Below are 27279 nucleotides of genomic sequence, written 5' to 3' on the forward strand. Positions count from 1 at the left end.
CAATCCTGAGCTAGGTGGGTTTATATCTGGTTGTCACCCCCACTGGAGGCGAGGGGGGGGGGGTTGGAGTCCGGGGTAATTCTGGGGTGGCCGAGGATTTCCCAGGGAGGGATATCGGGTCAACTCCGAGATTTGGGGTGTATCTTTACATTATTTTGTTGCGTAACCGGGGAAAGTTAACAGGGGTATCCGGTTACATGCTGCTTGTATTGAGTTTAAGTTCTAATTAGGCAAGTGATAAGCCTTTTTCTCCTCCCGTCTATCCACCCACATGCGGATTGCGTGTCCAATTATCGTCCGCTCATGCGGCCGGGCCACGGTCAAGGAACAATAGGATGTATGATATGCACTACTAAAGGGTATATACAGTAAAGATTAAACATAGAGATGTAGCATCAGGCGGCCATGCCACATGAAGCAGTGTATGTAAGTGCGTGGGGGTGCGCTGACGAGTGTGACTGGGAGCGACGACAGCGCCGATTCGTGTCGTGAAGCTTCTCTTCCACTAAGGCCCACTTTCTGGCCACCTCCATTCTGTCCTCGGTGGACGACTTCCGCATCTCTTCGTGTCCTTGGGCAATGCGTGACGCCACAATTTGGCCTTCTTGGGTCCTGCCCAATGAGTCTAAGAGGTTGCGGCGAACTCCAGTCAAAGGATATCCAGCGAGTCCCCAGAGACCTGTACTGAGTTAATTAAGTTTCGATAGCAGTAGACTGGCGTAACGTACCCGCTGGTGGCTTGAGGAACACTCCACCAAGACCTTTGCCTAACCCTTTCATCATTCCCTTCGCACCTTTTTCCTGGTATCCATGTCGAGGCTGAGTAACCAGGCCGGTAACACCATAATAGAATCCATCCCGAAGTTCCTGCATCGTGTCAGAAAATATTTTAGTGTAGACTTGAGAGGAAACCATACCTGGCCAGCAGCCCTAAAGCCACTTCTTATACCATGAACCTTTGGAGTTGGCTTAACCGTGTAGTCATGGTATAGCTTGGGTGCATTGTGAAAGCCCTTGGACATACTGAGGGAAAGATCTGTCGGAATCCAAATCACGAAATTGACAAACCTCTTCCCCATTTTCGCGCCGTGCAACCTCACTTCATTGAGGAAACCATGATGCTTGGAGGGAGCCATTTCACTGCTCATCGTTTGAGTCTTTTCCAATTGCAGACTGCGTACTCGATCGATACCAGCATCTGGAGGAATGTCACTCGAGTTCGAGACACTGTCATCGCTTCCTGTCTCTTCGTCACCCATAGGCTCGCTCGAGCGAGTCCCTGCATTTGCAGGTTGAGCGAAAGAGTCATGGGATGAGTCGCTGTGAGAGTGATTCGGACTTTCATCTGACTTTCTACCCTTCTGCTGATCCGCCTGCTCCTGTGAGTCATTCTCGCTGGCAAGTTCGTCTTCGTTATGCGTCTTGTGCATATGCCATTTGCGGTGAGCGTCTTCGTGATGAGTTTGGTGATTATGACTTAGGTGCTTCCCAGCTGAAACTAGGTCGTTGACCATTTCCGCGGGGACATCGGCGATTCCAATGACAAAATTAGCAATGGCGCCGAACAACACCTGGGCGCTGGCACTGATCGGCCCAGCAGGGTCGCGATATGTGTCATATTCCATAGGACGGTTTCTGTCGAGAGTCAGCTTTCAAGTTTTTAGAAAAGTTCACAAATTCAGTGATCACTTACAACACGAGACTTTCAGGATCCAGTTTGCCCATTTCAACCAATGTCGATGCTGCGAACGCGCTCAGACCGACTTCGGTATGTTTGAGATGCCAGACAGCAGGGCGCGAAGGGCACACCGCGCATCGCAAGGGTCGGAGATTGAGTTGGCGATGGAAGCTGCAAACTCCTTCCTTTACTCCAGACTCATCTTTCATTTTCTTCGCGATCGCTTGTGCCTTTTCCTTTGTAGAATCTTTTAATGCCATCTCTATCGCATTGCTAAGATTTTCTACGGTGAGTCGCTTATGCGGAATCGGGACCGGACCAGCACCTGCTGTCGCAACAATATGTCCCCAGAATTCTTGATCTCCAAAGAACGGAATGATGATGGTTGGACATCCAAGCGCAAGGCCTGCTGCTGTTGTGCCGGCGCCACCGTGATGGACCACACATGAGACATGTTGGAAAAGCCAATCATGGGGGCAGCTTCCGATAAGTAAGATATTCTCTGGGACGTCGACCTCGTCCACGCCCAAATTACCCCAGCCTTTTGATACGATTGCGCGTTGACCGGACTTCTTGACTGCTTCAAACACAATTTTGGTCAATTTGACTTGGTCGTCGACAACAATGGAGCCGAATCCGACATAGATAGGTGTCGGTCCTGCTTCCAAGAATTCTTTGATCTCATTCGGAGGTGTATAGTCTGGATTTGCCGGGAGGAAGCTGAATCCACAGATGTCAATATTGTCGCCCCAATCCACTGGCTTGGGAAGAACAGCGGGTGACCTGGAGACGAAGTTAGCCAAGAAATCCCCCCCCATGATGGAGTAATGTGAAGGCTGACCAGAGATAGGAACATGGGATTTGCAACCGGTGTATTAAACTTGGAGCGGTAATGCTATCCAACGGGTCGAGGGCTAATACGTTCTTGCGGAACTTGTTCACGAGATCGCCCAGACCTTCCCATACCATCATGTCGACGATAGCGTAAGAGACAAAGTTCGCGACTGTTGGTTGACAATCCTTTGGATGAAGGATAGCCAACGGATGTGGAAAAGACTGGGTCGGCGACCATGGCATCCTGGAATCCATTAATACTCCGGGTCTTGCCCCTGAGAGGAAATTCAACTCACGTAAACATAATATGCAAAGGTATTCCCAATCGCTGCGCACAATGGATGTGAGCCAGACTAGGCGGATTAGCGATAATGACATCCGCAACAAAGGGGCGCCTTCGATAATCGACTTCTTCACTGAAAGGATCATCCTTGATCTGGTGCATGTGTGTTCCATCGCCAGTCTCATAACAAGATTTCCAGCAACCCTCGATGATTTCCTTCATCTCTCTTCGGCGCTTCTGAATTGCGCCGCTTCGGAGTGTGGCAAGGCTTGGGAGAAGCCCGGGGTTCTTTACCATGAAGGCCATTAGCTCTGCGGGGTCTCCGCCGATATTGAAAAATTCGAGACCCCCTTCGTTCACAAATTCTCGGAAAGCTAAGTGGGTGGCTAGTCGAACACGGTGTCCGTGCTTCTTGAGTTCCTTTCCGAGTGCGACAAATGGCTGTATATCACCTCGCGACCCGATGACTTGAATCACGATATTGAGTTGTAGTGGGAAATGCTTCACATGGGCTTTTCGCTCGCCTTTTCGTGAGCTTGTTCTGGAAGCTCTGGACGCTCTTGAGTTGACTCGTGAGAGCTCTGACGGCATCGGAGTTGCGCCTAAGTGGTGTAAAATGCCAGCCAGGCTGGGTTTACGCTCGTTGATTCTGATGTCTAATCGACCATCGCCTGTTGTGCGGCTCAGATATCAGCATGGTGCACGGCATGTATGATATGGCATACGCACTTAGTACTCGAACACCGGTGTTCAGCCCATCGCCACTAAATTCCAATCGGTCGCTGTCGTGGGAGTATGGCAAGCTGAGGGCCTCTGACCAGTCTTCTGTCTGAATGCCTCCATGTGGTATCGCGGGTGGCTCTACAGCTTCACTATCTGCTGGCGCCATGGTCGACCGAATTCATGGGAGATCGGCGCGGGTAACTTGCAAGCAGCGAAGACCGTAGACGAGAAGGCCGAGGTTATATAAACGAGTTTCTCGGATCGCAAGGCACAGCGGTTAGGCGTTTGGCAGCGAATCGCTTCAATCATATAAAATCCTCGGCATGAGATGGGAAAAATGACTGTGGCGGTCGATGATGTCACATTCCATCGGCTTCCCGGTGTCTTCCATGGTGGAACCCGATCAGCCTTACTGGACCCTTCGGTGGTTCGGTCCTTACCTTAGGGCGACTTGCCCTTGGTCGTGTGCCCAGTTGATTTTTTTTTTCCGCCGAGGTATTGCTGCTAGCTTAACAAATGATGACGGTTTCCTTGGATCTTGGCTACAAGCTCGCCGATCATCCTCGGGTCCACTTGTGGCAATACCCTATAGTGTTCCTAAACTCAACAGCTCCCACAAATGCTCTTCAAAATGAGAATGTCTCACTTTCCAATTTTCTAAGCATTCTAAGACTTGGCACAGATTCGGGCCTAGCCCATTCCATTCCAAGGCTTAAAATTCCCCACAACCCGATCGGAATTGATCTTCTTTTCTTCTAATATCTTCTCAGCATCAACGGCGACAACCACCAAATCATACCGAGTTGTTACCGCACAAACCAATGGATAGATGAAATGGCGGCGTGATTTCCATGGCATTCCTTTTGCACCCGTGAGCGGATTGGTTCTCGCAGCCGGGTAGGCTGCCGCGGACCTCCGGGCTTGTGACCACCGATTCCAGACATCTCGAAGATTCGGCCACTATGCAGGTGACCAGACGCAGAGAAGACATTATGGAAGAAAATATGCATAGACGAGTTGAAGCTAGCGGGTGTAGCTACATTGGCCTTTGTGAGGCCTGTATAGGCTAGGACATCGAAGACTTTTCACGGTACTTCGGCGCTGACAACTTCTCGAGGACCGATGACAACGTTTTGTTCACCTCCAAGATACTAAAGCGAAGCTATTCAGAGACTCAAGAACTCATCAATGAGGTCAGATGGCACGTCGAAATAATCAAACATAACAATACCAATCCTCTTGCCCTTCTGCTGTTTCAAAAATGATACAAGGCGCTGATTCACTCCGCCCTGGGGAGTCAAGGTGCCATTGCCAATAGCCATAATGCGCGGCCACACCGGGGGTACATTGTCTGTGTTTTCACTTGAAGCCCAGGTCCAGAACAGGCTGTCGGAATACTCAGTAGTCGCCTGATAATGTGGCTTGTTGTGGCATTGTACTTCCACTGGATGTTTTCGGTCGCGTTAGATCCCGCGGGTGTTGTAGGCTGGTAGAAATCTTCGATGTAGGCGGTCAAATTCTTCTTCTCATTGTAGGTCAGAACAATGGTCGGGTCATTGTCAGTCCATAGGCTTGGCGTGAAGTGAAGTCCTGGCATCGAGGTCGTGTAAGAGTCGGCCAATTGGTCGAGGTCGAAACGGCGCATCAGGGTGATTTTTCCACGCGCTTCACCCAAAGTTCCTAGCTCATTCTTCTTCTGAACAAAATACTTTCGTGCAGCGGGGGAAGTCAGCGTGTTATAAAGCTTGAGCTGCAGCGCAGCGTCGTTGGACGCATATTTGGCCGTTGATCCCTCTTACTGGAGAGACAGGAATAGAGTCTCAGAGGGGTGGTCATCGAGCCAATTGTAAAAGCCAAAGAGTACATCGTCTAAGGTAACAGTCTCAGACAGTAGAGCCTCCGAGTGGTAGAAGATGATAGTGGTGTTGGTGGGATCGAATGCGTAGCGTAAATCAAATGCCCGGATTCCCATGTTAAGCATGTCGATCCAGGACAGCTCTTGACAGCGGAAGGTCTCAGGCACTGGAACAGTGACCTGATTGAGATCAGTGATCCCTAGAAGGGAGTCTGGAGTAGCCTGGCTGTAGTTCCATGTCGCGCTGTCGTGGGTGCCAGGGATGTTCATATGAATCAGCTGAGTGTCATCATGGTAGTTTTTTCATCCACTCTGCTTTGCCTCCGGATTCTTTTTCATAGGATCCAAATATAGGGGTCGCATCGGAAAGTACTTTATTCAGTGCCAATGAGGCCAGCGAAGTTGAATAGACTGGCGAGGACCACGCGGCCACCTTGGCCATGGCCAGGGCCAGGGGTGCAGCCGGCATAGCCGCGAGAATGGAAGGAATAGCAGAAATGAGAAGGCTCCAAGAAAAAAAAGAGGCCTCAGTTGGTTTGAAAGAGATTATAAATGAAGCTCCAAAGGCAGCGGTGGGACATCGGGAATGAAACGTGTCATGGGCGCGATGCGGTATGGTGCAATTGTTTACACTTCGACACGGCACGTCTCTCAGTCTTCGGTAAATCTCCGGGTCATTGGCGCCACATTGCTTCTCGGCTACCTTAGTGCCGAACGTACCTCACGATGGACCCATTCCTCTGCAACTGCGCATCCCTGACAGTTCCCATTCCCCACGTGGAGTGAAGCCGAAGTGCCAACTGGCTGCGCATAGGTGGGGATCTCAGCCAAGCCGATCGATTAACCGACCTCTCGTTCTCCCGTCATGGTCGTTATATTAGACCTCATGCGTAATGCGATCTACGCTTCACTAGCCAGTCTCAGGCTATTCTTTGATTCCTCATATCCGGAATTCATCATGCGTGGTACCTCTGCCACTGCTGCTGTCGTGCTCGGGGCTGTCGGTCCCGCCCTAGGCCTGAGCCCCTTGGACACGTTCTATCCGCCTACTCTCGATGATACCGCATACATCTCCAACAGCTCAATCGGAACTTATGGTGGTATCTACAAGGCTCCTACCAATGGTCCGACCGGAGGAACTCCCTACGGCACCTATGATTATTGCTCAATGCCCCACCCTCGTACTAAGGAGTATGAGCTTCCCGAGCCCATCGCCAATGGTTCCGTGAAGGGAAAGCTGGTTTACCTGGAGTATCTGCAGCGTCACCAGAGACGCTCTCCATATAACATTCTGCCCGGTGGAGAGGCAAGTGAAGCTGATCTGAGATTGTGTTCTGACCTAACCTTCTTCCATAGAACCAAGCTTACCAGTGCGATAATGTCCGCCCATATCTTTACGCCGGGCCCAACAGCGATGGTTCCACCCAACCGATTCCGATGTACGCTCAGACGTACCAGGATCCCACCAACCCGTTTACTCCGGGTGTCAACGGAACCTGCCAGTACCCGCAGATCACCATCGGCGGTGTTCAGGATGGGTTCCAGCATGGCAAGGACCTCTGGGCCGTCTATGGTAATAAGCTCGGTATTATCCCCAAAAAACCCAACAACCGCGTCTGGTTCCGGTCTAGCGACTCTGCGCTCACTCAGGCTTCTGCTGGTGCGGTTCTCCGTGGTGTATGGCCCGATTATGAGGGTGCTTTGCCTTTGCACCAGATGGTAGCCTCGGTTGACACCGTCAACGAGGGCTACTCTTGCAACGCCGTCAGCTCTACGCTCAGTGAGCTTGAATCTACTACTGAGTGGAAGGAGCACCTGACTGTCACCGCCGATCTGCGTTCCAAGCTAGGTTCCATGCTCGGTGCCACTTCCAGCTCGTGGCAGAATACTTTCGACCACTTCTCCGACAACTTCCAAGCGCGCCTTTGCAATGGCTACAACCTGCCTTGCAGTACCTCCAACTCTTCTGCGTGCGTCACTATAGATATGGCCGAGGAGGTGTTCCGTGCTGGCGACTGGGAGTGGAACTACTACTGGCGCACCAATGAGTACGCTCAAAAGTACATTCAGGTCGTCGAGGGTCTGTTCATTGGTGAGATTGTCACTCGTCTTCGGTCTGTCCTGAACGGAGACTCTAGCCTTGACTACACTCACATCTTCATTCACGATGGTGACATTGGCCCTATTCTGGGTGCTCTGGGTATCAACGCTCTCCGTTGGCCTGCGATGGCTTCTAACATTGCCTTTGAAATCTGGTTAGTCTTGCTGTACCAATGAATATTGCTTGAGACACTTGACTAACTACTTACAGGGAGACTGAGGGCAAGAACAAAGAACTTTATGCGCGGGTCCTCTACAGTGGACAGCCCGTTCAGACTATTCACGGGACTTTGGAGTGGCTGTCTCTCTCAAGCCTCATTGACATCCTGACACCTTATGTTCCCGAGGACATCACCACCCTTTGTGGTTGAGGTTGAAACAGGGGATAGCCATGTCAATTGCGGCTACGGGGACCTGTCCCTCGAAATATGACATATAATGTAGATCAGTATTGAGCCTCAAGCTAAGATAATACGTAAAGTTTGCTCCTTTTCCACAAAGCTATTTTCGACTCACCACCATTTGCTTCTATGAAAGCTTGATCTGGAGGGAGTATTGCCAATTTTTGAAACAAATGTTCTTTTCTCAAGTCCTTTTGTGCATGTGCGGAGGAAAGTTGGCAATTAGTTGCATCTCTTCATAAGCCCATAATAGTTGTACTCTTCACATTCGAAGCCGCTTTCTATCTATCTTCAAACCTCTTCGTTGTCCCTCCTTACGCTACTCTGCGTCCCTTGGGCCTGAATTTCCTCGGCTGTCAGTTCACTCTTTGCATGGCGAATTCTCACCAAAAGCAAAACAATAAACAGCCCTACAACAGCCAAACCCGTCTGGAACCAGAAGACAACCTTGTAACTCTTCCGAACGCCAAGATACTTCATCTGCGTCTGAACAATATCCGCAAAGCCAAGCATAACCGCGATCCCCAAATGCAAAGTACAGTAGATCAGAGCACCTGCAAGTCCTTGTCTCGCCTTGGGCAAGCTGGTTGTGATGAAAATGTTGGCGAGGTTGAAGCTGATATCGATCGCAACGGTACCACATATCATAGCCGGAAAGATGTATGCCCAATAATTACCGCCGATCGGAATGATGGCAAAGAGCAAACCAGAGCCCACGTAACCAAGACATGAGATGAGCATCAAGAGTGTTCCGGATACTTTGTGTAGAATGAATCCACCAGCCGCAGAGAGAATCAAGCCACCGACACCCATCGGGGCAGTCCAGGCGACGATCTGAAGAGGTGACCCGCCCATGAAATCGGACATGCTGTCATTGTTAGCGAATTCCTTTGAAATTGATACCTCTTTCAACTCACTAGAGAACACCATATAGTAGAAAAATTCCCAGGCTGCCGTAAAGGAACAACAAAGCAATGACAAGGGCCGCCATATGCTTCACGTGAAAGATGTCACCAGGGAGCAGAGGGTTTTGAACGACCCACCCTTCAATATAAGCCATCACCCCCAATAAAATCATACCTAACACGAAGAAGACGATGATATATGGTGTCTTCCATCCTTGTGGTGCGTATGAGCTATCCGCAATCGCGAAAACGAATAGCGTAGTGCCTGTGATAGAGAGGACCAGTCCAGCCCAATCCATACGAATGCCGAGCTCTTTCTTCTCGTAGTAGTCTCTGGGGACCGAGAAAATCGACGACGCGGCCATGATGGCAGACAAGATTGCACCAATGTAGAAATACCACCTCCAGGTGAGAAACTGACCACAGATCCCGGAGACAAAGAAGCCGGCAAAAAATCCCCAGAGCGGCACATGCGCCATATACACTGAAGACGAGGTTCTTCCGAGGACCTGGGCGATATGTGCTTCCCAGGATCATCATTCCGGATGGGAGGAGTGCTCCAAGGGCTAAGCCTTGCAGTGCACGACAGATAATCAACATGAGCCATGTAGTCGAGACGCCAGCGAGGATTGAAGATATTGTGAGCCAGATAGCTCCAACATTGTAAACGAGGTATCCTCCGTACATGTCTGTCAAGCGACCGAAGATGAGGAGTGTGGCGCACACTACGAGGGAAAGGGCAGTGGTCGGCCATATTGTGGAGGCTTCCGGGATACCTAGCTCGGTAACAAGTGTAGGTAGTAGAAGGTTGGATCCTGTGATGAAGAATTCCTATGAGAGAGATATTAGGCTCACGATACTGCTGTGAGATTGGAGTTGACGCACCGCTAGGATCTGGGACATGACAATAGAGAAGCAAAATGCAAGTTCTGACCATCGACTCGAGAAGTGAGATGGCCGCTCTCTACCTAGTTTCTCCAGATCAAGCCCATTTGTGCATGTGCCCATGAGCTTTGGGCGTGTTGCCGTCGTAGGCAACTCGGGCGTTGAAGCTGTTAGACCTGGGGTCGACGACATGGTAAAGGTATATCGAAGATCTGAAATCCATCAGGCTTAAGTTTAATTTCCATGAGCAAGGTATTCACGCCGGCTGCTTGTTTTATACTCGGAGATCAGTCACACTGGGACTTAAATTTCTAAGCCTTCGCGGCTACTCTACCCTTGGCTTCCCAATGCGGTGCGCAAAAGTCGAGCTGCTTCATAATCATTGTCCGGTTCATTGTCGTGCAGCTTGCGCTCAGACCAATTTTGCGGGTTTTCAAGAGTCGGTCGTAATTTTTATATAATAATCTATGATATCTGCTAGTAGTGGGTGGCCAAAGACAGAATGCCAAGCATTTCGAGCGTGAGCTTCCGTATCGGGCAGTTGTGCGGAGTGGGGCTTTGGGGTTGGTGGCCAAGCGCTGCAACCACATCTATGGAGATTATTTTCCGGTCAGATTCAAAAATCTTAAAAGACCATCTAACTTGGCCGGCCCTTATATATGTGAGCTTGTCATATCTCCGCTAAGACAATTGATGCATGCAGCATGCTTTCAACGTTTTCGGAAGGGTCACGTGATCCTGTATAAATAGTGAAGGTTGAAATTCTGTCATGATATGATGCTGAGACAGCGCTTAACATCTTCTTAATAGATATCCGAATTTGAGGTCAAGTCTTCAGATTACTCTGAGGAATCATTATAATTTTCATCCTGAAACAATATGACATTGAATCTGTATAAGTTGCATCAACAAGTCTTTTATAACTACTAGATCTTAGACTCCGAACCCTATCCTGGCAGCAGTGTCGCCTTGATCGATATCGATCATTGAGATCTGCTCAGAAAAATGCAGAGGCTTCCACGTCATTTTCTCCGAGGTTACCCAGATTCCAATTGGTCTCCACGGTCTTCAACAGACTGTAGTGATTATACGCGGTATCGTCCGTAGTACCCACCTTGGCGCTTGACACGGCGCCACCCAAAAGGACGGCGTAAACCTGGTTCGTACCGATCGTCAGACCTTCGTCGAAGGTAAGGATGATCAAAGTGCTATCAGTGTTGAAGTTCTCGTTTGAGAGCAAAGGAGTCAAGAAGTTGCGAGACCATTTTCCGGCCGTGGCAAGCGAACTATCATGCCCATCGTTGGCTGTAGATCAAAGTTAAGATCAGTCTCGAGTTCAAGGAGATCACTATGGGAGGGGAAAACCGCATACTCATGTTAGGAGTGATGAACATCCATTGCGGCAGTTTGTTGTTGTCCAGGTCTTCATAGAACATGGTGAAGTTCTTCGATTTGGCAAGACGGTCGGTATTCGATGTCACCGAGTTGTAGCTCATCAACGGGCTTGGAACAATTTTGTCAGTGACTCTTGCGCTAGAAAAATGGTGTTGTTGGGAGCTCTACTTGTGCTTGCGCATGTAGTCATTTGCACCAGTCTTCTGGTTGGCATAGTTTGCCTCGAACCCAGAATAAGGCATATCTTCTTGATATACACTCCAGCTGACGCCCGCATCCTCCAAGAGATCAACGATTGTCTTGGTGCTTGAAGAAATATAGTGCGTGCTGTCGTCGGCGATCCCGAATGTATTACCACCGACCGCAGCGACATAGTTAGGCTGGAACTTAGTGTTAGCGATAGATGATGGTTCGCCAAGCTTTGGAGATATTACCTGGGAAGGATGGGTGATGGCGAAATAATTGGTGAGTGTGATGCCTAGAGAAGCGAGATAGGCGAGGTTTGCTAGTTCAGGTTAGCATTACATCCTCAAATCGATGGTTCCCGGCGTCAGGTACTCACTATCCTTGATAGCAGCACTGTAGTTCTCGTTCTCCAGCCAAATCTGAACAAAGCGGTCAAACGTTAAGCCAGCGACACTTGAAGTAGGAGACAGAGTCAGGGCGGTGGCAGCTGCCTTAGCTACGGCAGCTGTACCAGTAGAAGTGTACTGCGACTGGGCATAAACGGTCGATGCCAGCGCGAAAAGCGCAGTAGTACTTGAGAAGATCATCTTGGGTAGTGATAAAGACAAATAAATTGTTGGAAGTAGAAGAAATGATTCAATCCAAGGCTGTCTCCCCCTCCTATATATGCCTACCCTTGTCGGCTACGTCGAAACGATATGATTCTTCAATTCTTCACTTCGCGTAGCTATCTCCATCGACCTAAGACGCAAGCGAGGTAGCATTGTCGCAATACTATTTCATCGTGTTAGGTCCTGGCAATCGACCACGTGTGGTGGGAGAGTCCTCAGCAAATACTATACCCCACTGGGTAATCCCGCAATTCCCCTCTCGAACATGAGTGTATATGTCACCTTGACATTCTCTTGTGGGTCGCCAGACATTGACTAACCGTATTAGGCAGTTACGAAAGCGGTAATGTCGTCGATGATCACCTAGCTAGGTTTAGCGTATTGCGAAGTTTTATAAATGTATTAGTATTATAGCTAAAGATTACCTATAATTAAATTCTGCTAGGTTTAAAACTATTTCCCCTCTATTTTCTTTACTTTCCTGTCTCCTATATATATATTAATTCTATATTAGAATAGAATATTTAGAAATATCTCTTATAGAGTAGGAAAATAAGTTTATTTAAAGAGAATAAAAAGATAGAGAAATTAAAGAGGTATCTAGTGGGTATCTAGTAGATATCTAATAGGTATCTAGTAGGTAGTGATATTAATATAAAGAAGTAAAGATAGAAAGCGGTAAAAGAGGCGGACAGTAAGAGGACTGTATGCCAAGAGAAAAAAGTGGAGTCCCATTAGGCCTAGATAGGTAATTACTGACATAATGCACCGCGACCCACATGAGAATGGCGAGGTGAGCTAATTCCTGCTCGAACATGAAGGGCTTTCTTGACCCGACCGACCCGACCGTGAAGAACGGAGAGAATTGGCGATTTCCGACTGATTTATCTCCCTCTTTGACACTTTTATTGTACTTTGTCAATGATATCAATGGTGAGGTACGAGCGAAATCTGGAAATTACACGAGAAAATGTCATGTCTAGGGGGGTATGGGGGTTTTCGTAGTCTGACAGGGGTATCTGCACGACCCTTGGAGTTTTCATTCTTATAATCTTGCACGGTTTTTCTGGGGTTAGTCTTGCAAATACTTGCGAATAGTAACGCGGCTAGTACACACGTGTGCAAAGGCCTCATATTTCTGATCTTCATCACATTTTCAAGCTACTGATGGGCTGTCTAATCTCGAATGCCTTTCGCAATGCCTCCGAACGTCAATTCAGCCGAGGTGGCAGAACCCTACTATATAGGTTTTGTCATCTGCGGTGCGTCTCATTCGTTGCCAGTGTCGAATCTAATCTGGCTGACCCCTTAAGCTGACATAGACTTTCCATGGATCTTGGCTACTTTTTAGAATGAGCCCATGTCACGTCGATATTTATCTCAACCTATTGAATATGAGACAAGGGAACACAACTCGGATTACGTGCCAACCTAGTCTACAAGAAGCGCTGCATAGCTCAAAGATAGACACATGGTATGCTGATGTCCAGGGATGGCTTACTTTCTTTAGGTTCTCTCAGTCAAGTGCCCGCAGTCCCTGCTTAAGCAAAATCTTGTGGTTTGGATATTATTTTTGTATCAGCATAATTGACTCGTCCCTTTTTAGAAATGTGGTATGCTAGTCATCCATCCTACAGTTGTGTAGGACCCAGTCGGAAGAGCTCTTAACGAGGAACAGACAAGGCCTATGATCCCTAAGCGTGCAACAATGTAGATGTTAAAGCTAACAATAACAGTAACGAGCATAGGCCAAAGAGCGGCTGGGCGAGTGAGGCCAACCATAAAGGAAGGAAGCAGGTCCTTTGAGTTGGGGAGCGTTGTAGCGTCTATGAGACCACTCACTAGGCATACGACGAAAGCCATCGCAACAGATGCGAGGGAAAAGACACGCCAAGATATCAGCTCGGCGCGAGTTGCGAAAGGAAAGTCCCATCTATCCGGGAAAACGTTACCGTTAGCTTATAGGGAAGATGGCAGAGAAGGAAAATTTCAGTCTTACGCAGCCACATGAATCCCGCAGTAAAGGAGAGCAGTGAGACTGCATATCACATCAAAGATAAAGATTTCAAATGGCGGTTTGATGAAATCGCTACCACCTGCCTCATCGATCGTCTCGAGACATTTAATATCTCTGCTGAAGAAAGGCGTTCGAACGGTCTTCCACAAGACAGACAGCCAGTTATCCTCGTTAACGAGAGCTCTTATATGAACCCACCCGGTGGATTTCCCCTCTACTATATTGCGGACCTCCATTGGCATATCATCACGGTTATATCGTAGATAGACTGCGATAGAGGTGCCTATGTCTTTGGGCTTATACCACCATACCCCATATATTAAAATAGCACAGGCCACATAGGCAACAGTTGACAATTCGATGGGGGATACTGGTAGATCGTAGGCCCATCTTGTGATGACGTTGCATAAAAACCAGGTGCTTTGAAGGACGGTAAAGAATTTCGCAAACGAGTCTGCTTTCGCTCGATCTTCGATATCCTGGTCTCGAAAGTCTGAACAGTGGACCATGCCGGCCTGGATGAGAGGTTTCATATCGCGGGGCTGTATTGTGTAGATCCATTGATCCTGCGTCTGCAACACAAGTCCACCAGCGATGACACAGAAGCATTGACGGAGCGTCCATTCGGTGTGGACTGGATGTAGATCCACGTGATCCAAGTTTTCGACTTGTTCAAGCGGCCTAGTGCGTTGTGATAGCCATAATTTTGGCTCTGATGATTCCGCATCTCGTATTTTCTGTGTCTTGTTGCACACTTTCTGCAAAGTTCTCGCATCGGCGAGCTGACCGATTGCTCGCAGGAAGGTAACCTCAGGGGCTAAGATGGTTAGAACCCACAGACGCATTTTACTAATTGTACATCTTGCAACGGACGCATTACGGGGAGGAACATCCATGTGAAGAAGAGTCCATGTGCAGGCAAAAATTGTTGACAAACAAGTCCACAGGATGTCCCATGCCGAGCGACTGTTCCCGTCTAACTGCCAGCTGAGCAGAGGTGTTGAGCTGGATGCCATAGATTGGCCCACAAAAACGGACAACAACATTGGGATGCGCATGGAGCCTATGGCAGTTCCATCAATCGATGGATGAAGGTTGTTGCAGATAAGCTTCGCTTCTGGTGCAAGACGCGAGCGTTATGGAGGGGAGAGGACTCGTACCTCGTGTCTGCTGATTTCGTGTAAATTACACCACCTGTAAGTTAGTACTGAAGTATTGTAAAATGAATGAATCGTCGATAGTAGGAAGCGGGTTAACATAACATTCAATCAGAACTCGCCCACGTAGAATTTATTTCCCGGGAATCAAGTCCAAAGAGTGATGTCAAACTAAATTCGAAATTATTGTAAAAATTCACTCACTTCCGGCTATTCCCACCCTTCTTTTGTTGACTAGCGCCTGGGTGCGATACAGTCCGGACAGAACTGTTTCTTTCACGTCACCATTCAATCTCTTCGGCTTGAAACAGAATTGAAAGAATGTCCTCTGAATGATAATGACCGTTTGAAATTACATGAGAAGCTTTCACTTCTTCATAACAAACACCAAAAAAAGGAAAAATAATATGAATGCAAGCGACGCGATTCGAACGCGCGAAGTTTCCCACTGCGGACGTTATCGGAGATAACCTAAACACAGCGCCTTAACCACTCGGCCACACTTGCTTATGATGACATTCTTTTTGTCATTAAAAATCAAGTACAGAGAAACTATCCGCTCCCTTTGATGCTTGAAGGTTTCCATCAATCACGACGCATTCAAATTATGACGACTCGCCATTTGACGTAGACTTGAATCCAGAGAACCTGTATTCACTAAGAAGTGTCGCGGTACTGGTGTAATTACGGCTGCCGCCGCGGTTGCTGGCCGATGATTACTAGGTCCGACCGTCACTGGCGAGCGCAAGTTCAATCACAATGCAGACAGTGCTTCATGATCAGACTTAGACCCTGTCACAGTGAACAAATTGTGTGCTTTTATATTCAAAATGGACAAATTCTTCGACAAATATGTATCGTAGCATTCTGTAAGTACAACGCCCTGTTCTAGTCAACTGGTAGAAAATTCGTAGCAGCATGAACCTCGTCTCTTCTCTGCGATCGGCAAGATCCCAGGATTTTGGAGTAAATGCCTCAGCAATTCCACCAGAATAAACCCAATACAACTAGACAATCTCGCTCTTTGCGTTTTGCCTTGTGGTGCGCCGATCTACCGGCGTGGCGTCTTGGGTGCACATCGCAACAGGCCAAAACGAAGTGGGAGAAGTGAGTGAGTCTGTTTGATCGGAATATAAGTACCACACATATGAAACTTCGGATTTGACTTATCCAGCTACGACCATGATCGCAAGAGCAGCGATCGCACTATTTCTCACATGAAATCTATTATATATATATCCTGGGTGGCTAATAGTGCCAGAGTCGCCGAATAACATCAGAGCAAATGTCAGGTCCAACGCAATGTGAAGACCACGGTGAACGGGCGCTTGAAAAGTACGAGGCTGGCATTAATTACTGAACACAACGCTGGAACGATCACCTATTGGCGTGTCGTTAGTACGAGCGTGAAAAAGTTGCAACATGGTTGTGTAAAGGTCAACGTACGATAATATCGTATATCTATGCTAAGTAGTGGTCTGCGCTGGTGTTGACTGCAATACCGATGACCGACAACAAGAAGGCGAGAACGCGCAAAATAAGTCTGGGTTTACTCGTCTCAGATGCCGATGCAGTGCCCATTTTGATGGCAAGGTAGAAGCGGAAAAGGTCGAGATAACCAAGTATGGAGTTGCTGATGAGCAGATGGAGAAGGGAGGCACTTAGGCGGTACTCGTACTTGAAAACCCTATGAGATTGTCCAGCACTTAACATGACATAGCTTTCATGCCTGGCAGTGCAGCCTTGGTGATCGTCTCTCAAGAAGCACCCGGTAGATCAAACTGTGGATTCTGCCCAAGTCACGCGATCGAACGACTATGCCTCGTAATGAAGTCGTGACCAAATGCTATAGGACGAGCTTGTTTGAGGGATAGATCAAAATCGGGCAATGTCAGAATGGCCCCAATGTTCACAAACGATGAGTTTCCTTTTTTGGAAGGTATCTGCACCTCCTTTGGGCGAAAGGGCTGAAATCCTCTCAGCGCCCGACACACAGCCTTATGACTCGCTGATCCATCCAATAGGTTCAAGCCAAGGTTCTTAGGCCCTTGAGCCGCAGTCTCAGTGTCATAATCTCTTTCCCACGAGCGCAGACCCTGCATTGGTCGGTGAGAACCTTATCTCACAGCCACGAGTGACCTCTGGAAAGAATGCCTTATAGGGCTCTGTTGAATGATGATAACAGGCATCCTTGTCTCATTTTGAAGTATGCCCAAAATGCCTCCTCTTTAGTAGCGTGCGCTTCTTCAGGAGTGAGCTCACAGTCTTTCTTGACAAGCTGCAATTTGCATCCTCACAAAGGGACGAAGAAATTATACCAGCGAAGTTTGATCTCTCCATGGTCGGCTTCTGTTAATTTGTTCCTTGGCATTGATCAGGCTCATTTCTCAGTCATGACTAGATAGGACAAGTGTATGCCCGCGATCGGGGCGAAATAGCACCTGGGCTTGAATGTCAACTCGTCTAGTCTAGCGACTTTTCAACACAACGTTCACTATTTGAACTGAGGTCACTCGGTATGTTTTTTTGATTCCATAGTATCCCTATCCTGAAAACCTCACATCTCCAGCAATTGCAGCTCCGGGTGAAGTCGTCTTTTCGGCATGGCTGGTCCCTATCCAATTACAACATTCGTAAACAATCCGCAGACCCACGTCGACCATGTGGAGTCAATTCGATCTCCTTAAAGAGATCACCCAGCGGTACTGAGGTCCGTATGAATGATAGAAAATGCCGTGAACAAAATCAAAAACCTACGCCAAGAAGTTGTAACTGACGCAGCCTGTGGTCATAGCCGAGCGTGGGTCGGCCGTGGCGCAGTTTTTGGGGGCCAAATTGAAAGCGACTGACTAAAGTGTCCATTATAGAGTACCTTGGGGGGAGTTTAAGCGTGATTTACGGCTACCGTTGGTAATACGATTGGCTAGAAATCTTGGTTCTTACCCATGCTAGGAAAACACTAAAACTTTAGTCTCTCGCTTAGGAGCAAATGCGTTTCTAGAATCCTGGCTTTCCGGTGTCTATGTTAAGTTAAGATGATATTGCAAGTGCGATTTGCCTGACGTGCAGGTTATTGCACCAATTTGCCGGCATTCAAGAAAGAAATTTTGCTCTATTGGTTTTTCTCTGTTGATTGCACTAGTCATTTTGGTAAGATGGCTATAGGTACACTTCGTTCTTAAGTAGGTTGTCGTGGATAATTGGACATGAGGGGATTGCCATGGGATGATGAAATGGTTGTAAAAACTCCACAAGGCTTCGCCTTCTAGACTACAGCAAGCATGTACAGTAGCCTAGGCTCTTTTGTTGACCAGTAGGGCTGGCCGATCACGGCCCATTTCCGTGCACGGGTGGGGTATGGCTTTGCCCATGCAAGGACCGCATGCAAATGCATCTGCACACGTCTAGGAAAAATAGAGGAACAAAGGTGGAAAAATACTGGAGCTGCGAATTATTCTAGTATTTCAATAACTATTAAGCTGGGAACGATTCTGAGCCTCATCTATACGAGCAGATACAGAGGGCAAAGTAACGCCACCCCGGGCCCGATCGGAGAGTCGTCCGCCCGGCATAACGGCCACAGGCTCCACTGGCGTCAGTTCTCCTCGACGCTATCGGGTGCGACGCAAATTTTCCCCCAAACACTCCCTTCATAAACAACTCGCCTTGTCTGGTACTTGGTGTCGACATTCACTGCATCTTCCTACTCTGTTGTGACCTGCGCCTGGGAGCGCGCCGCAAGCTCAACATGGGTCTCTCCAAGACCAACAGGATCATCATCCTGCTTGTCATCGACACAGCCTTCTTTCTCTTGGAGCTGATCACTGGTATGGACTGATTGACACCCTCTGCAGCTGTATCCAGTTTTGCTGACCTCAGTATCCTACAGGATATGCCGTCCACTCCCTCGCTCTCGTGGCCGATTCTTTTCACATGGTACGTGCCTTGCGCGAACCTCCGATGTCAACGCTTATCGCGACATGAGCTAACTCACAAACACAGCTCAACGATGTTATCTCACTATGCGTCGGACTTTGGGCAGTCAAGGTGGCCAATCAGGAGACAAATTCGAAGATGTACACGTACGGTGTAAGTGGACCGGATTCAGATCCCGCAGTAGCACGCGCTAACATCAAATGCTCGCTCATAGTGGCAACGCGCAGAAACCCTCGGTGCCCTTGTCAACGGCGTTTTCCTAGTCGCGCTTTGCATGTCGATTTTCTTGGAGGCAATTCAGCGCTTGGTCGAACCCCAGGAGGTCCAAAACCCGAAGCTGGTCTGCATTGTTGGCTGTCTCGGTCTTCTCTCTCCAATATAGTGGGCCTGGCCCTGTTCCATGACCACTCCCACGGCGGCCATGGCCACGGTCACGATCACGGCCACTCACACGATGAGCATGACGATATGGAACAGGGATACAGCGACCACGTGAGTGACGAGGCCGTCGCTGAACATAGAAGTGTTGCATCTGTCATGCCCGAGAACCGGGTGGGAACTGCCCATCCGCCTAAGAACAGCCTTCCTCATCCCGCTACCGACCCGGCGTCCCCTGTCTCACGCAAGCGCCTACTCGCCGAATCCACTCGGGGCCCTCGGAGATTCAGTACCTCGACCGGACGCCCACTCACCAATGTGGAGGATATCTACGCCCACCCTGCGACTATGCGACAGGATATCATTGCTGCTGGCCGTGGAACCTTTGATGACCCGTCCTCGGACTCTGACAGTCGTGATGATGAAGGCCCCACCGAACAGTCTGGCCTCCTTCGCCACCGTGACCGCGCATCGAACTACACTGATGAGCACGACGCTCCTCTCAAGGCCCACGATCACGAAGAAGACATTCATAAGAGCCACAATCATGCCCAACCAAAGCCGAAGGGCAAGGGTGGTCATGGTCACGGTCACGATCTCAACATGCGCGGTGTCTTCCTCCACGTCATGGGAGACGCTCTGGGCAACATCGGTGTCATCGTGTCAGCGCTCATCATCTGGTTGACTGACTACAAATGGCGATTCTACGTCGATCCTGGCATTTCGCTCGTTATCACGCTCATTATCCTGGCTTCTGCCATTCCCCTTTGCAAGGCCGCGTCTCGCATCCTGCTGCAAGCCGTGCCTCCCGGCATGAGCATTGACCACATCAAGGAGGACATTGAGGGTCTCCCCGGTATTCTCGGCTCCCACCACCTCCACGTGTGGCAGCTGAGCGACACCAAGATCGTCGCCTCGATCCACATCCAAGTCGACACCGAGATCAAGGGCGAGGGCTCGGAGCGCTACATGAACCTTGCGCGCCAGGTCCGCCGTTGTCTCCACGCCTACGGTATCCACTCCTCGACCATCCAGCCTGAGTTTTCCCCCGATCCTGAGGCGGAGGAGAACCAGAATCAGACTCAGGCATCCTCCTCTTCTGCCGACCCCAACCCGCCCAGCCGTGCGGCCAGTCTGCAGAGTGATTCCCAGGCCTGTCTCTTGGAATGCGATGACAACTGTGCCCGAGGCGGCCAGTGCTGTCCTAAAAAGTCGACTTGATTAATATCTTATTCTTTGTCCCTAATTCGCCATTTCTTACGTGTACCGTGCACCCCACACGGCGTCTTCTTGGTTCTTCATGATTCCCGCCTTCAAGGTTTATTCTCATAGAAAGGCGCCCGTCAGATAGGCGCGTCTCCTTGCCATTATTGGCAGCATGGCATTCGATTCGGATTGGGTGCCGAAATTGTCTCTTGACATCCACCTCATCATGCATGTTATTCTCAACTATCCTTAATTCAGCAACAGTCTGGCCAAGATCCAGACTGTTTACCTTGAATGCTCAGAACGTAGCTCTTCCTCTAATCAATAATCTAAGCCAGACTCGCCTGTTCGAGCCGTGAGTAATAAAACTCATGTCCCCGTCTCACCCCTCCACAAACTCGAGATCTTTCAACCGAGTTTATTTTTACCCTTCTACGCGCCCCACGTGACCCTGTCCGGGGATCGACGCCGCATGACAGTTGGACCCCCCTTGTTCTGCTTTGCGACACAACATGCTTTAGGACCCTTTTCTTCCTCTCCAGTACCTTGCCCCTTCCTTTCTTTCTTTTTAGAGCATGCAGCGTCACTCCTTCCGCTGATTTTTACCACCCGTGTCGAAGGGGCACCATTATCGAGGCTTGCCTCACGGGCCAACAATGAGCTACGCCTATCCCCGCAACACGGGCGCTTCCTCTCTTCCTTCCTTCAATTCAAATCCTTCATCCGGAGGTCTGGTCAACCAGGCTTGTAATCGGGTGATACCCGCAGCCAAACAATGGATTGAGGAGGGTGTCGATACGATACTGTCGAGTAGACCAAGGACTAGGGACGAGGCCAGGAATCAGGCGAAGGTGTTATTGAAGAGCCTGTTTTCGATCCCTAGTGCCGTTGTTCTACTCTGGGTCTTTACGCTGTGGTGGGGCGAAAGGACCGTCTTCCAAGAAAGTATAGATGCTTGTGCTTGGGAGACTTGGGAGACATGGGTATGTTTTGATTCTGTCTGTCTGGTGATTCAATGCTAATCATTCTCTTTCTTTAGCCTCAAGGTGCAACGCCGCATCGTATCGCTTTCGTCGCTGATCCCCAGCTTGTCGATCCTCACACCTACCCTGGTCGCCCTTGGCCACTCTCAACGTTGACCGTGCAATATACTGATCAATACATGCGACGGTCTTTTTCACATATTCAAAAGAATTTGGTGCCTGATTCAGTGTTGTTTCTCGGCGACCTTTTCGATGGAGGAAGGGAATGGGCTACGACGACGACCACCAGCCCAGAGCAGCGCTACAAGAAGATCGATGATAATTTCTGGAAGAAGGAATATGGGCGATTCATCAAAATCTTCTTGGATCCCTGGTTGAATCAGGACTATGAGCCGTTTGACAATCGGGGTCGCAAATTGATTGCTAGCCTACCGGGAAACCACGACCTCGGATTCGGGAATGGGATCCAGGAGCCTGTTCGCCAGCGATTTCAAGCTTACTTTGGCGAAGGTAATCGCGTGGATATTATTGGGAACCACACATTTGTATCGGTGGATACACCCTCATTGAGCGCGCGAGACCAGCCGGATCCTGAGACGGGTAGCTCTAGTTCCAGCAACAAATTGGATGAGCCCTGGCCACTTTGGAAAGACGCGGATGATTTCCTGAATCAGGCGTCCTTGTACAAAGCGAAAGCCGAGAACGAGGAATTGTTGGCGCTGCGAAATCAGTCGGAGAAAACCAAGTTCGAGCATCGCGTTGTGGATGCATTGGAGGATGTTATCAAAGAGAATCCCAAGCCCGAGAGCGTCGGGTTTCCTACTATTCTTCTGACGCATGTGCCTCTGTTCCGCAAGCCTGCGACTCCGTGCGGACCGCTTCGAGAACGGTCACCACCTGCTGCGCCAGACCTCGAAGAAGACGAGCCGAACTCGCTGAGTATCACTGGCGGTTATCAGTATCAGAATGTGTTGACTCCGACCATCTCAACGGAGTTGATCAACAAGGCAGGCCCGAATGTTGTACAAATATACTCTGGTGATGACCATGATTACTGTGAAATCTCGCACCGCGAGTTCAACGGCTCTCCTAAGGAGATCACCGTCAAAAGTATCTCATGGGCCATGGGAGTCCGCCATCCAGGCTTCGTCCTCACCAGTCTTTGGAACCCCATCGATCCACAGACAGGCGAGTCCATACAAAAAGGATCTCAACCTACCGTTCAAAATCACCTTTGCCTGCTGCCCGATCAGCTAGGCATCTTTATTCACTACGCCGTGATACTCGGCCTCAGCATGCTCGTCCTCCTCATGAGCTCAACCTACCACGTCGTCTTCGCCCCGAGACCCCTTCAAGTGGCTCCTATCTCCCCCTCACCGAACGCCGCTCCCACTCCCCCCGGCATCAGTACCAGGCCTCCGGTACGTCCAGCTCAACCCTCCCTTCTTTAGGCGGCCTCGCCAGCCGCGGTGGCCTTAATGCGCCCCGCTACCCCAGCGCCAAGTCTCACCACGATACTTATCGGGGTCTCAGATCGCGATGATCACGGGTCGCCGGGCCTGAAAGACAAGAACTTGTACCGGCCCGCCCGTCCGGCCGGCGTCCGACAACATGCCCTATTCATCGGCCGGGATTTGGTCCGGTCGATTCGCGTTGTCGCGGGGGTCGTTCTGTCTGTGTACTTCCTTTTGATCTGGCGCTGGTAGCCAAAACAAGTATAGTGTATAGAAATCCATGGAAATATAGACCATCATTCCCTTGTTTTTTCTGACCCTTCATGTGACCTGGGAAGCCCGTGACCAAGATTCCCCGCAAAATCATATTCTGTTCGATTCTGTGGGGATAGCCTTTGGTCTCAAAAAAGGACAGCCACCTGGGGGCCCGTGAAAATTCGAAAAACCTGCATTGTTCTTCTCGGCGAGTCTATAGGGTCCGGTGCTTCACCGAGCCGGGCAAATCTCGGAGAGGTATCGGGTCACCCGTCCAATCGAGGCCACGGGAAAATCCCTCAAAACACATTTAGGCTTCAGCCAAGTCTGGACACGGCCCGGTGCTGTTCCTTGCTCTTCCTGTTCCTAGCACCGGGTCCCGAGATACTCGCAACTACACGATGATCGTGAATAGGGGTGTTTGTAAATATATATATATTTATTCGTCGCCTAGCTATAGTCGGTGTAACTTCGAGCGAAACAAGCGAAACACGATGAAGGAGATTGTCGACACCAACACAGTACCGGGGTAAGAAACCGACTCCTTGCTGATCATCCCGATCCAAGCATAAATCTAGACAAGGTTTTGGACCCGAAGCCTCCAACGCCCGGCGCCACATGTTAAAAATCCCCATCTGGTCTCGGGGGATTCCCCCTTGAGACCGCCGGTGAGCTGTTCATCCCGTGTCTCAACGTCACCTCAAAACCTTTTCCAGAATCTCTCTGGTGATCGACCAACTCTGGCGCAGTCGATTGGTTTACAGACTTTAGATGCGGGGGTAAGCATTGATGAGTCTGGGGTTGGTGAAACCTGGAGACGAGGGTTGAGGTATGCACCCTGGTTCCAAATACGAGAGATTTCTGGCCCCAGGCGTTTCTATGGAGTCATGCTGAATCTAGATCACCTCGTACCTCTAACTTTTACAAATTGAAATAAAATTGAGATCACGGTTGCCACCGTCTAATAATAACTGTTGTTTTGTGGTGTCGAGGAATGTGCCCAATTTGTGTCTTCCCTGATGCGGCCACTTCGAACCATCAACACATTTCTGATTTTAGCTGTTTGCAGCACAGCCACACGACGACCACATGATCTTATCAACCTGACGCTATCTGTCTGAACGGGATAGTCTTCCAATCTAGAACCCGAAAGCAGTCTGCAATGGTCCTGGCCCTCGCCGATCCAGGTCTCTGATCCACAAGCCCCCTTCTGGAAATAATCGTGGCGTCCACGGTTCGGGTCAAGCATCAATTCTAGCTCTCGTCTGTTGCCCGCAGCTGGGTCCACTCGGCGAGGCCGCATTGGCTCCACTGTCTTTTTCTCCGCCTCCCCATGTTGTTCGGCTCGTGCACATGGGGTTTGAGGGTTGGGGGTCTTTGCTGGTTTCGGACTGCGGGGTGTTTATCTTGGTCTGTTGCGGCGACTACAAAAGGTGTCTGATTCCCGCTGTCTGTGGTTTGTTTCCTGTGTTCTGATCGTCTCTATATTCGCTTCTTTGGGTCTGCTGTGCAGTCGACAATACTTTTGGTCGTGACTGGCCATTCCTGTTCACTTTATTCTTCTCTTCTCTTTCACCTATCTTTCTATACTCAGCTACTTGACCATGGGCTTTGCTATTAAGAAACCGGCCGATGCCACTGGCTCGGCCGTGCCGGCAATTGTGATCGGCTTGTTCGTTGCCTTTGGTGGTGTCCTCTTTGGGTATGTTCCATACTCTACCATTCTTCGTCCTCAGCGATCCATGTTAACATCTGCAGATACGACACCGGTACCATCAGCGGTATTCTCGCCATGAAGTACTGGCGAAGCCTTTTCTCCACAGGCTACATCAACCCCACAGATCACTTCCCCGATGTCACATCCTCCCAATCTTCCATGATCGTCTCCCTGCTCTCCGCCGGAACCTTCTTCGGTGCCCTCGGTGCCGCCCCCATCGCAGACAGATTCGGCCGTCGTCTCGGTATGATCATGGAAAGCTTCGTCTTTGTCTTCGGTGTCATTCTGCAAGTGGCGTCCACATCAATTCCTCTCTTCGTTGCCGGCCGCTTCTTCGCTGGTCTTGGTGTTGGTCTTCTCTCAGCCACTATCCCCCTTTACCAGTCTGAGACTGCACCTAAATGGATCCGTGGTACTATTGTCGGTGCTTACCAGCTGGCCATCACATTCGGTCTTCTCTTAGCTGCCATTGTCAACAATGCTACCAAGGACCGCATGGATACTGGCTGCTACCGTATCCCTGTCGCGATTCAGTTCGCTTGGGCAATCATCCTGGTTACGGGTATGATTATGCTCCCGGAGACTCCTCGCTTCCTGATCAAGCGGGATAGGCACGAGGAAGCTCTCAAGTCTCTCGCTCGTCTTCGCCGTATGGACGTTAATGACCCCGCTATTGTCGCCGAACTGTCTGAGATCCAAGCCAACCACGAATTCGAAATGCGTCTCGGTAATGCATCCTACATCGAGATCTTCAGGGGATCTATTGGAAAGCGTCTTGCTACCGGCTGTGCGATCCAGGCTCTCCAGCAGCTCGCCGGTGTCAACTTCATCTGTATGTCCCGATTCCGCTCCCTCCAAATCCCTTAAACCAATATACTAATGAACCAAGTCTACTATGGCACCACATTCTTCCAAAACTCCGGCATCCAGAACTCCTTCGTGATTACTCTGATCACTAACATCATCAACGTGGTGTCTACCTTCCCAGGCCTCTACATGGTTGAGAAATGGGGTCGTCGTCCCCTCCTCCTCTTCGGTGCAGTCGGCATGTGCGTCTCGCAGCTCATCGTTGCTATTGTCGGCACAGCCGCAAGCTCAACAGTCGCTAACAAAGTCCTCATCGCCTTCGTCTGCGTCTATATCTTCTTCTTCGCTTGCTCCTGGGGCCCGGTCGCCTGGGTAGTTACTGGTGAACTCTTCCCCCTCAAGGCTCGCGCCAAGTGTCTTTCTATCACTACTGCTACCAACTGGTTGCTTAATTGGGCTATCGCCTACGCTACTCCCTACATGGTGAACAGTGGACCCGGAAACGCAAACCTCCAGTCTAAGGTCTTCTTTATCTGGGGCGGATTCTGCTTCATTTGCGCCGTCTTCGTGTATACTTGTATTTACGAGACCAAGGGATTGTCGCTTGAGCAGGTGGATGAACTCTACGCCAAGGTTTCTGTCGCTTGGAAGTCTGTTGGCTTTGTGCCGAGTGTGCATTATACGGATGTGAGGGATATTGCGGGTGATGTTAAGAATGGCACGCTGGCTCAGTTGGAAAGCGACGCCAATGAGAAGAGGAGCGGAGAGCATGCTACTCATCATGAGAGCATTGCCACTAAGATGGAAGTTTGAGGGTGGACTGTGCATGCATATGGAGTTTCGGTTTTGAATTTGGTTTTAAAAGGGAATGCTGAACACATATTTGATTTCTTACATAGCTTGATGATTGGAGACTTAGGACAGATATGCGTGCATACCAAGATTAATGGATTACTATTCTCATTCTTTATACGTATACATTGATTTTCAAGAGAAAAAATGTAGAAAGCGCAATTAAAAGCAGAGAAAGGAAGAAGGAAAGAAAGAGAAAAAAGCGGAGTTCAATGCCTAATATGATAGATTGCAGCTCTTTACGGACTCATCTTGGATTAATTATTTCTCATCTTTCCACAGCCTTCACAGCAATTGACGTGATTACCTGGCTATAAAAGCGTTTTGCGTCCTTTCGTTCAAAGAAACAGACAGCCAAGAAGCTAACTTGCCCGGAGAAGTGTCCGTTGGCAAGTACCAATGTTGCATCTCTTTAATTTGCAAACGATTCTAGCCAAGGAAGTTATCCTTTAGATCACAGGTACTACCTGGTAATACCCTGCGTTTCCCAGCAGGCGGTTTGGATCATCTTATTCTCATCATCACTCAGAAGAGTAACGCGGATGACATCTTCGCTGGAAGCCTTTTGGGAAATTGGCAATTAGATTACTGCCCTTATCGAGCGCCGACGTGAAAAACGAATATTGATAGGTTTCTCCTCCCGACGAACACAAGCGATATG

At 49.4% G+C, this 27279-nt stretch overlaps 10 protein-coding genes across 10 annotated transcripts; 4 read left to right on the plus strand and 6 right to left on the minus strand.

The window, feature by feature from the left end:
- Nucleotides 1-395: 395 nt before the first annotated feature.
- Nucleotides 396-3684, minus strand: N7477_005114 (putative UDP-glucose,sterol transferase; the record flags this gene model as incomplete). Its single annotated transcript, XM_056966777.1, has 7 exons — nt 396-679; nt 729-867; nt 918-1635; nt 1694-2461; nt 2520-2756; nt 2809-3466; nt 3525-3684. 7 exons carry the CDS (start codon nt 3682-3684, stop codon nt 396-398), a joined length of 2964 nt encoding a protein of 987 aa, XP_056823558.1.
- A 1000-nt stretch (nt 3685-4684) lies between these two features.
- N7477_005115 (uncharacterized protein) lies at nt 4685-5842 on the minus strand (the record flags this gene model as incomplete). Its single annotated transcript, XM_056966778.1, has 4 exons — nt 4685-4904; nt 4958-5310; nt 5383-5617; nt 5685-5842. The coding sequence occupies 4 exons, from the start codon at nt 5840-5842 to the stop codon at nt 4685-4687; spliced, it is 966 nt and encodes a 321-aa protein (XP_056823559.1).
- A 489-nt stretch (nt 5843-6331) lies between these two features.
- On the plus strand, nt 6332-7844 carry N7477_005116 (uncharacterized protein; the record flags this gene model as incomplete). The annotated part of the gene is made up of 3 exons (XM_056966779.1): nt 6332-6679; nt 6730-7628; nt 7685-7844. The coding sequence occupies 3 exons, from the start codon at nt 6332-6334 to the stop codon at nt 7842-7844; spliced, it is 1407 nt and encodes a 468-aa protein (XP_056823560.1).
- A 321-nt stretch (nt 7845-8165) lies between these two features.
- N7477_005117 (putative MFS multidrug transporter) lies at nt 8166-9856 on the minus strand (the record flags this gene model as incomplete). The annotated part of the gene is made up of 4 exons (XM_056966780.1): nt 8166-8742; nt 8792-9195; nt 9263-9610; nt 9665-9856. 4 exons carry the CDS (start codon nt 9854-9856, stop codon nt 8166-8168), a joined length of 1521 nt encoding a protein of 506 aa, XP_056823561.1.
- An 805-nt stretch (nt 9857-10661) lies between these two features.
- Nucleotides 10662-11832, minus strand: N7477_005118 (uncharacterized protein; the record flags this gene model as incomplete). The annotated part of the gene is made up of 5 exons (XM_056966781.1): nt 10662-10969; nt 11037-11167; nt 11228-11439; nt 11494-11564; nt 11622-11832. The coding sequence occupies 5 exons, from the start codon at nt 11830-11832 to the stop codon at nt 10662-10664; spliced, it is 933 nt and encodes a 310-aa protein (XP_056823562.1).
- Nucleotides 11833-13851: 2019 nt separating this feature from the next.
- Nucleotides 13852-14718, minus strand: N7477_005119 (uncharacterized protein; the record flags this gene model as incomplete). Its single annotated transcript, XM_056966782.1, has 1 exon — nt 13852-14718. The coding sequence occupies one exon, from the start codon at nt 14716-14718 to the stop codon at nt 13852-13854; it is 867 nt and encodes a 288-aa protein (XP_056823563.1).
- Nucleotides 14719-16196: 1478 nt separating this feature from the next.
- N7477_005120 (uncharacterized protein) lies at nt 16197-16454 on the minus strand (the record flags this gene model as incomplete). Its single annotated transcript, XM_056966783.1, has 2 exons — nt 16197-16357; nt 16412-16454. 2 exons carry the CDS (start codon nt 16452-16454, stop codon nt 16197-16199), a joined length of 204 nt encoding a protein of 67 aa, XP_056823564.1.
- A 2324-nt stretch (nt 16455-18778) lies between these two features.
- Nucleotides 18779-20565, plus strand: N7477_005121 (uncharacterized protein; the record flags this gene model as incomplete). The annotated part of the gene is made up of 5 exons (XM_056966784.1): nt 18779-18857; nt 18920-18966; nt 19033-19119; nt 19181-19328; nt 19349-20565. 5 exons carry the CDS (start codon nt 18779-18781, stop codon nt 20563-20565), a joined length of 1578 nt encoding a protein of 525 aa, XP_056823565.1.
- A 641-nt stretch (nt 20566-21206) lies between these two features.
- On the plus strand, nt 21207-23239 carry N7477_005122 (putative manganese ion homeostasis (Fr); the record flags this gene model as incomplete). Its single annotated transcript, XM_056966785.1, has 3 exons — nt 21207-21533; nt 21590-22954; nt 22985-23239. 3 exons carry the CDS (start codon nt 21207-21209, stop codon nt 23237-23239), a joined length of 1947 nt encoding a protein of 648 aa, XP_056823566.1.
- Nucleotides 23240-24846: 1607 nt separating this feature from the next.
- N7477_005123 (sugar porter family MFS transporter) lies at nt 24847-26579 on the plus strand (the record flags this gene model as incomplete). The annotated part of the gene is made up of 3 exons (XM_056966786.1): nt 24847-24944; nt 25001-25791; nt 25849-26579. The coding sequence occupies 3 exons, from the start codon at nt 24847-24849 to the stop codon at nt 26577-26579; spliced, it is 1620 nt and encodes a 539-aa protein (XP_056823567.1).
- Between the last annotated feature and the right edge of the window lie 700 nt (nt 26580-27279).

This window comes from Penicillium maclennaniae, assembly GCF_028827695.1.
Source record: "Penicillium maclennaniae strain IBT 15551 chromosome Unknown utg000004l:1.0-3007600.0:1.0-3009580.0, whole genome shotgun sequence".
NCBI lineage: Eukaryota > Fungi > Ascomycota > Eurotiomycetes > Eurotiales > Aspergillaceae > Penicillium > Penicillium maclennaniae.